General features: G+C 37.0%; 1 protein-coding gene across 1 annotated transcript in view; it reads left to right on the top strand.

The window, feature by feature from the left end:
- The first annotated feature begins 1,628 nt into the window (after positions 1-1,628).
- Positions 1,629-10,137, top strand: part of TPO (thyroid peroxidase) — a 69,767-nt gene continuing 61,258 nt past the window's right edge. Inside the window, exons 1-4 of the mRNA XM_072410094.1 lie at positions 1,629-1,648; positions 2,767-2,897; positions 3,384-3,455; positions 4,545-4,665. Of these exons, the coding sequence (XP_072266195.1) occupies positions 1,629-1,648; positions 2,767-2,897; positions 3,384-3,455; positions 4,545-4,665 (344 nt within the window). The remainder of the gene's footprint in view (positions 1,649-2,766; positions 2,898-3,383; positions 3,456-4,544; positions 4,666-10,137) is intronic.

Here is a 10,137-nt window from a genome sequence, read left to right as displayed (position 1 = left end):
TGGTAATTATTCTCTTTCAACAAGGGGCTCATGTAGAATGTTTGGATCACCTGGTTTTAGGGCAGATCTTGGGACCAATTCCTTTCCACCCAATGCTTTTCACAAGCTCTGCTGTCCCACATGCACAGATATAACAGGGATACTTGGTGTATCGGCGTTGCTGACGAAGGAAGCATACCATTTTAATGTCAACACAAATTACCAAATTTTGTTGGTGATATTGCAACAACTCAATGACCCTCTTTATGTCTGCAGATTCGTCACAAAGAGAAACTGAATGGCCTATTGGGACTGATGCAAATATTTTGCCATTGTGAAGGAGGACACACTTTAAGCTCTGCTTTGAGCTATAGAATAATAGTTGGCATTCAGTTGAGTTATAGATTGTAATTCCCAATTCCTCCATTAAACCAGGTTTGTTATGGCTATACACAAAGCCACTGTCAGTTCTAAAGTACTGCCAAAATGCAATTTCTCTGGTACAAAAGTACGATAACTTTTTCAAGCAAGTTTTTCTCACGCAGTTCTGATGCTAGGAGTTCTGAAGCCTTCTTCGATAGTCCCAAATCGTGTGCCAAATCACTCAATTCATGCTGATCAAATCCCCTACAAACAGAGTCCTCTTCAATTTCAAACTCTTCATCATTGCTGTCACCTAGTTCCTTATCATAATCATGTTCTTCAAGAGAGGGTAGTGTAACGAAAACCGGCACTGGGAGCCACTGGGCGTATATCCGATGGTAGACTATTGTACATTTCCTGAATTGTTCCTTATACAAAAGTAACAGTCACTTGTCCACATCCGTAAACCCTCGACACACTGTTTGCACACCTTATGAAGGACCCAAGACTTATCTTGATCACCAAGTTTACCTTTGAAATATGCCAAATAGGCTTGCTCTACAAATGTGCTGATGTTCGCCCTTTGACTGGGAATGATGAAACCACCACAAATATAACAAAATAAATTAGGGTTGTTTACTCACTGTGAGATTGCCCGTAGTAACGGGGGGTGTTTCAAACAAGAAACAGGGCCAGTAGTTACCCGTGCAACAAAGGTTTTTTTCACTAATACTATTTACACAAAAAAAAGGCAAAATAAAACAAACAGGAAAAATAAAGCCTGGCCACTTGGCCTCCAACCCACTGTTAGATCCCTTTACTAACAATCCAGCCCAACCTAGTGCTGTGCAGGACTCTAAGGCCCTAACCATACAGATTTTCCAACAAAGTCTGTGTCTTTACTCACAGTTCACCCAGGATGGGTTTCAGCTAGAACAGTTACACCTGATCATACCCAGGCCTCTTTAGCTCCCCCACCTGGCCAAGAAGCTCATTGTCATTCAGCCTGGTACTTCAACCCCACCTTTAGGTCAAAAAGAAAACTAACTGACTGACTAAACAGAAAAATACTCTGAGTATAACCTGTATCTCGGGCAAAAGTACCTGTCATCCTGGACGAAACCCTTTGATTTTTTTGGCCAGCTGTTACAGCACTTACGACAAGAAACAGCAGAGCCAGACATGATCTGAAAGAAAGGAAATACATGTGTAAGTAGAAAAATACATTTTGCTTATTCACTAGGTAGAGCAGCGCACAACCTCTGACCACACTGTCTTGCGTGTAGATGAATCGCATTAATAAGCGGTAGAGAAAAACCTGACATGATAGAAGAAAACTAACTGCACTTTCAGAATCAGCATACCTATTTTAGTGCAAAAAAGCTTTAAAATTTAAGTTAACAAAAAATGTATTCAAAATTGTTCCCCAGTGGAAAAATCTTCCCCATAAACTAACGATAACCTACAACACTAAGGAAGTTTTGATAGTAGGGTCATTTCTCAGCAGCTGTAGCTTTTTATTAAACAGTGTAGAAAGTGGTGGATATTTGCAATTTACAATGTATCTTAACTTGCATATGCTATCTATATGCTTAAAGTGAAACTTAAGTTAAAGAACTACTAATACTACTAATATACTTTAATGAATCTACTTTAGGGAGCTTTACTCTCACTTTCTTTCCTGCTGACATTTTTACAGAAAGGAAATGAGAAAATTTCTGTAACAACAACACAAACAAAGATATGAAATATGTTTCTTTAGTAGAGCAGGAGTAGGTTGTATGTTCCCAACCTATCTATGTGTGGAGGATTCCTAATTTCCCAACACGCTTTGCAGGAGTGCTTCTTCAGGGAATGTAGGATAGGTGGAAGTCAGACATTTTTATAAGAGAATGTGTCACTGTGCATTGTTCCACAGGTTATAGATCATAGTATGCGTAGTTCAATGAAAAGTTTAGTTACTTCATAGGATTGAGGTCATAAGGATTTTGATGCATTAAAGTGGGTTATTCTGGATTTTGCTTTTGCTGTGAAGCAGTAAAATGACCTGTGGAACTAGATGCACAAAAACACATTGTCTCATATAGATGTCTGTCTTCCACCTATCCTACATTCTCTGAAGAAGCACTCCTGCGTAACTGCAGGAAAAAAATAATTGGGAAATATTGTTTATGCATCTTTTTCCTGCACTCTATGATATTTATTCACATATGTACATAATATGACTTACTAAAATCGCCCCACCTTCCTTCTTTTCTTCCATTATATTCCCAATAAGGTCTGTGTTTTCTTCCAAATATTAACATGTACATGACACAGTTCAGTGTATAGGTAATTGGTTCCACTGTGCATGTATTATTAACTCTTATAAACCTCATTATGTTCTCTGAAAAAGTTTTTAACATTGCTTTCTTTTTCTTTTAGGAGTTCAGCTATTGATGACCTCTCTTCAATCAACTCAGAAGACAAAAAGAATTTTAAAAATGAAGAGAAAAGAAAATACAAGATACAAGTGCTAAAAAATGGAGCACAGAAAACTTCTTCTAAGCTAGTTGGTAATTATGTTCCATTTCTGTGTATAACAAAAAAAAGACAGGGTTAAATGTTCAAAGAGATACAATAGGAAAAATGCCAAGGTACTAATTTTCTACCTTGGTAATATGTATTAAAACATCTGGGTGTATAGGGTCTTTGTGCAGAGACCTAATATATATTAATAAACATATATCTCTGCTATATTTCAGTGTAAATGTCAGGCTGAAAAGGCACCTTTTTCAAAAAAGAGAACATTCAGTGGGAGCAATTGCATCACTTTTTTCACTACATTATAATAAATTTGGCTTTGTAAAGCTATTGTAAATATTCTATATAATAATTAACATATTGTTATTGTAGAAGGATAAAAGGGGGTTTGACTACTAAACACAGAACAAAAACATAAATGAGTGAAAAATGAGTATGTATCTTTTTTGTTTTAATCTGGGACAACCAGTACAAATACATGTACAAATGTAATATATGCATCCATTTTGATGCGATAGAATGGAAATCATACCTTGAAATCTTTGTGTTTGTGTTTAGCACAGTGTACCTTCCCACTGAAATCCTTTCTTTTTTATATAGCATTTCATGAAATGTATGATACAAGCATTGTGAAACAGTTACAATTATAAAATCTCTCAAGTTGGGTTATGGTACTTTTTTCTCTCCTCATTTTGTGTACATATCCTCTGTGTTTGCATTAGTGATAAGAAGCAAATAGGCAGACATATCACATCTGATAGGCGAAAGTGAAACTGAGAAGCCTCCACTGCACATTATTAGGATTAATTATTCCATGGGACATGCAGCTACAGAGATCAGTAAAAATGTATAAGAAAAATGATCTATTGCTTTTAAATATTATGTAAATATTACACTGACCATCACCACCAAAATCCTACTTTTTTTTCAATATCTTTGTTGAATTTTTACATATGTAAAATGTTTTACACAAACACACCGACAATAACCAAAAAATCATACTTTTTAATAAATTATCATCAGCAATAGTTAGAAATATTCCTTTATCAAAGACTTCATGTAATCCACTATGTAATTTGGCATACATAATTAACCACTTGCAGTTATCACCTTCAGCCCAAAGCTGTCATTTGCAGTACCCCTTCTAAGCCACAAGATGTCCTCTTTCAGGTAAGTGACGCACAGTCTAAACCCAGGATTCTATTGTGAATGCAGTGCATCAAGGGCCCCTGGAAGGATATTACCATGGTGTCCTTCATTCCAAATATACTGGTTCAGAGAGTGCCAATAATGTCAGCTATGCTCTATGCATCAGGAAGAACTACCTAGCACATACAACAGGCAAAACGAACCCTAATGCTTCACACAGCCAGCCCTGCATTAAAATAAATTCTTGGAGACCTGCAGGAAGGTGAAAATATGAGATCGCCTGGGAGGGGGGGATTGTACCTAGAATTTGACTTTATGTTTTTTTGCTGTGTTTCCCTCCACAAGATCCCTCTCATTTTCTGGCATGATGACAGCTTTGTAGCCAACTTTTAGCCAATATTTCACTTTTTCCAAACATCCAATTGCTTTGCACTTTCAATAGCACAACATTCAAAGACAAATGAGAATTAAATTAGATCCGTAGCTTTGTTTACAATTTTTACATATATTTTTTTCAGGAACACATCCTCCTGATATTGTTGGTATTATTGTAAATATCACTGGTTGCATTCCCCAATATAATGCATCAACCTGTGCTAACAATTGCCTGGCCTCAAAATACAGACAAATAAATGGAGCCTGCAACAACAGGTAAGTTTTCTTTATTCATTATACAAAAGAATATTTTTTTTTATTCAAGCAAACCTTGTCTCTGTTTCTAAACATCATAAACAAGCCTTATAAGTGCAAAAGAGAAATGTAAATACTTGCCTGCACCACTAATTGCAGCTTCTATCGCCTGATATCCCAATCTGCACACGCCTTGCTAAATTCAAAGCTGTTCATTAGTTATCTTGCACCCCCTATGCATTGGTGAACATTTCCAATGCTGCCAAACTGTATTCCATTCTGTACAACCTGTAATCTGAATTCACTATTTGCACATGTCATGTTGTTTATTCCCTATGCCGCCAAACCTCATTCTTTATGAACACGTCTTATTCCGCATCGCTACATTCTATACATAGTTCTGTGCATTCCCAATGTCATAATGCCTTATTCCATAAAAATCATACCATTTGCATTGCTAAATGTGTAAATCTGCCAACATGTGGCTGAGATGTTAGTTGCCAGAAGGAAACTCACATAGCCAATGAAACAATATTCGCTTGCTCGTCCTATAGCAAACAGTTCACATATGTAAAGTTCCAATTTATGCCTTCACTGCATACAGAAACAGCCTATGAAACTGTATCAGTCAAGGCAGGAAAGTTTGGAATCACCTAGGATGGAATTCCTTATCTGTATTCTAGTAGCCTGCAACATGATCTGTTCACTGGTGCCTCTTCCCTATCTGTAAATTTCACAGAAAATTGGAGGTTGGAGGCTGAAAGGCTGAAAGGCCACTTTCCTTAGATACTTTTCCCTAACTCTTTGAACTTTGCACATTCAGAAACTGGCCAAGAATTCCCCAGGGCTCTAGCTTAAATAACCATCAGGTCAAAGCATTCCCACAAAATAGCCCTATATGTTCCTTATTGCACTGGTTCAGTATGTATGCCATGCTTATTACACAGTATTTATATAGTGCTAACATATTACGCAGCTTCTTACAAAGTCCATAGTCATGCCACTAGCTGTCCCTCAAAGGGGCTCACAATCTAATGTCCCTATCATAGTCATATGTCACCTATTCCATATGAACTCTGTATGTTACCTATTCAATGTTTTTTTCCAAATACCGTGCTGTAATTTCCACTTTTACCACTATATTCAATAGAACATGCTGTGCATTCCCTTTTCTGCATGTTCTGCTCATTATTAGTTTACATCTCTGCACAAAATACCAAAATAAATTTTATTAGGCATCTTGTGATGTCCGATCTCAAACCATTTTGAAAGTGGAGCACTAGTTCACCTTACAATACCTCTTCTTTAGTAATTCATGTAAGGCTCCTGGTAAATTTGTACACAAACTTTTTTGGCATCAAATTTATATTACTATGATGTGAGCTATTGAATCAAAACTTTGTTTTCCTCTCTGCTCTCATATACATCATTCATAATTACACAGTGTGAAGAAAAAATGTATTTATGGATGGCATTAGATTGTTAAGTACTTAATTAATGCAATAAATCCACAACATACTTACTATTACCAGTAGGAATAACAAAAATTCTCATAGAACTAATAAATACAGAAATGCGAGTGGAAGCAGTCATAACACACATACACAAACAGCAATTTTTTTGTGTGGTTGGTAAACTAATTATATGCAATAAAATGAATATGAAATACAATAATCCACTATGTACAAATGGTTTCCATAGGGGCTGACCATTACATTCCAATGCCCAACTCAGAATGCTTATAAAGAGAAAGGCCATCATGGGGCAAGATTAACCAAACTGTTAACCCTTGGCAAACACACAATCACAGGTAGACTGCCACCATGTGCTTAGACAGAAGCACGCACCGTTACCCTTGACAACCACAGCTATGATTCTGCTTCTTTTATTACTGTCTGTGTCACCCACTGCCAGGGATAACTCTAGACTTGGGGAGGACTCCAGATAGGGATGATTCAGTATTCATTTTTATAGTAGCATTCAGGAGAGTATGTTAAAATATTTCTACTTAGAGCATTCAGAGATTCAGCTCAGATTTTTTCTTAGTGTTTAATGTAAAAGTAAAAACATAACATAACATGTAAAAGTAAAAACATAACATACATACAGTGCATAAACAAGTACAGAAAAATAAAGACTAATCAAAGAATATTAACAGAACTATAGCAACATGTAAAATAAAAGGGAATAGTGATGAAAAGTTGATGAAATTTGTTTTGCCTTGGTCCAGATTGCTGGTACAAAGTTCAGTTATAATTCAGAGTCACTGGGCTCCCTTCAGAGCTCAGTCTGTCAATGCTATTGTGTTTAGCAACAAGATGGTATCAGTGAGAGCTCCTTCTGTTAGGCGTACATGGCTTTTTTATGCCAGAGAAGGGACTAATACAACAATCCAATGTGGGCAAGGTGTAAGAGGTCTGAGAGGGTGTGTTCACATAGATTATTATGCACTTTGGACACAGCTAGGCTGCTATTATTTTAGCAAGATTCATAATTCCCCAGGTTCAGGTTTTATGAACTATCAACCCCAAGATTTTTAGGTAACGCAAAAAATGAAGTTCAACAGGACCAAACTAGGCATGTATAATACTAATGGTTCAACAGAACAGGCTAAATGAGGTTTCCAGGCTCTCCTGAGACCTAGGAGAGTATTTCTTGGTGCTCATGATAATGATCTGGCTATAAATCAGCCTACTACAAATTTGTACGGAACTGTGTGGTGGAAATATTAAAATTAATAATAAATAGGGTTCTGGATAGAGCTCAGAAGTCAGTCAAAGGCCACTTTATTACCCTTATCTGCCAGATCCTGAGTTTTATGGCCCCTGTTGTAAATTAGGGGATCTGGAAGGATGCTGGTGGGTTATCTTATGACAGAGAGTAATACCTAATAAAAGAAAGTGTATGTTTCTGTGTCCATAGCAGCCTCTACCGCTGTAAGTTTAGGAGGTCATCTGACATTAGCTCTCTCCCTAGTATCATAATGGTACACTGTTTCTTGTTTCACATTGTGATGTATAGGTATCAATTTATGCAGGGTACATGGTGAGCCCAGGCTGTGTGATAACATTAATTCCAGGCACGGAGTATGTCCATGACAATGTAAATTTACAGGATGTGGTTTGATGGCATTGAGTGTAATATAACTCAGCACCTGGCACCTGAGAAAAATATAGCAGACATGTTTAGAGCCTGGAGAAGCTATGTAGTGAATTGTTTGGACTATTTTTGACCTTAATTGAGCCACAGACTGACGCAACTGTGTTCCCATTCACCATTTGAAACCACTGAAAATCTAGATTCCTAAAAAGTGAAAACATGCTTTTAGCCACATGATCAACCTTGGAAGATTTGCCGCAGTAAGGTGTGAATCTGGTTACCTGGCTTTTGGTTTGCTGTTGCTGCTGTGTGTGGCCAACCATGTGGTCCTCCAGATATGAAAGGACCCCTAAACATTTCCTTAAAAAACAAGCTCCATTGAGTATTCAAGGTGGTTAAAATAAAAAAAATAGATTAGACTTTAATGCTCACCTTCTTTTTTTGTGCTGTTCCCTGCAGGTATTTCTTTGCTCCATTAGATGTCCTCAGACTTCAGGTTCAATGGCACCTGAAATCATTCAGCACAGAGGGCTGAGGACTGTCCGTGAGTCCAGGACATAATGGGCCTGATTTTCCAAAAAATCCAACACTAGAAAAAATAACAAACTTGAAATGGATCTGGTTCAAGAATAAAAACCTTTGCCAGCTAACATCCATTAGGCCCAATGAAACCACTCTCCCAGTGCCCTAAACTTTATAACTAATATGCAGACATTGGTGCTAGTGTGATTGCATTATTACTGCTTAATTCTGCAATTGCGTGTGTTCTAATCAACAGGCACACTGTAAGGAAATATTAATCATAGAGTAAACTGACACATAGCAACACTGCTAACCTTCATCTGGGCATCTAGACTTTATTACCTTTGGGTAATGAAATGGTTAAAAACTAACCTTTTATCAAACATGCCGTAAATCATGTGAAAGCAGGTTACATGTTTTAGTATGTCCGAAGATTTCCTCTTCTACTGCACATAAAAAAACAATTAAAAATAATCTGATTGAAATAGATAAAACTATAATACTGATCAGGTTATAGAAATATGTTCGCTGGTAATTTTTGCATCATCCTACAATACAATTGAAATGAAAGAATAATACCCCGGCTAAATACCATGGGGTGTCTAATTTTCCTAATGATGTCTTTTTGGAATAATTATTATGTTCCAGCATCATTAGGCTACAGTACACACAGTATGATGTTAGAAAACGAACAATGAAAAAGGTACAAATTAAAAGCTAAAGTAGAAAGCATTTATTCCAGGCCCTGTGAGACACAGAAGGTAAAGCAAACATGGGATATTCCCATATTCAAAAGTTTTAACTGTAAAAATGGTGCTTGTTGTCTTATTGGTGTGGGGAAAGCATTTTTTGTTGAGTTAAATCTTACACTTGTTTTTTTACTAATTTTTGGGTGGTGAATCCAGAAATGTCCCCAGTTTTTTTCTATCACCCGTAGTTTTTACGATACAGGGTACCCTCCATTTTTGTCAAAAAACATTTTACAAATTTTACATACAATGAAAAAATATTGAAATAAAAACTTTAATGTACTATTTATTTAAATTTCTTTTGTTTATACAAAGGATTTATTGTTACTCTATGACAGTCTTAGGACAATCCCGCCGGATGCTCCAACAATAGTCAGCCATCATATAGTATGTACATCCCATCTACCCTGATACTGTCCTTCCATGACCTTTAAATCCTGATGGAATAATTTACCTTGCTCATCACTGACTGCACCAAGGTTTTCCGAGAAGTTAGAAAGATCGCTATGCAGAAAAAGCACCTTGATGCTCATATTGCAACCAAACGTTTTGTAGCTCTCCAAGAGTTTCTGGACAATATCTGTGTAATTATTTGGTTGTGTGTTTCCAAGTCCTTGACAATGGCTTTGAATGATAACCAAGCATTCTTTCTGACTTCTGACATTGTCCTGATTAAATGTTCATCTTTGATGAGCTGCCCAATCTGTGGACCATCAAACACACCGGCCTTTATGTTTTCAAATGACAGGCTAGGAAATGCCAAAATGAGGTACTTGAAACATCTCCTTCAGTTGGCAAAGCTTCAACGAGCTGCTTTATCAGATCCAGTTTCATGTGCAGAGGCGGGAATATAATATTCTTTCTATCAACAAGTGGCTCATGTAGAATGTTTGGATCACCTGGTTTTAGGGCAGATCTTGGGATGCATTTCTTTCCACCCAATGCCTCTCACGAGCTCTGCTATCCCACATGCACAGATAACAGGGATATATGGTGTATCTGCGTTGCTGATCAAGAAGGCCAAAATGCAACTTCTCTGGTTCAAAAGTACAATACCTTTGTTGGTTTTTCAAGTAAGTTTTTCTCATGCAGTCTTGATGCTAGGAGTTCTGAAGCCTTCTTC

Source organism: Pyxicephalus adspersus, chromosome 4, assembly GCF_032062135.1.
Source record: "Pyxicephalus adspersus chromosome 4, UCB_Pads_2.0, whole genome shotgun sequence".
Classification (NCBI taxonomy): domain Eukaryota; kingdom Metazoa; phylum Chordata; class Amphibia; order Anura; family Pyxicephalidae; genus Pyxicephalus; species Pyxicephalus adspersus.
The sequence above is the reverse complement of the archived record's forward strand: the minus strand, read 5'-3'. Positions and strand labels throughout refer to the sequence as shown.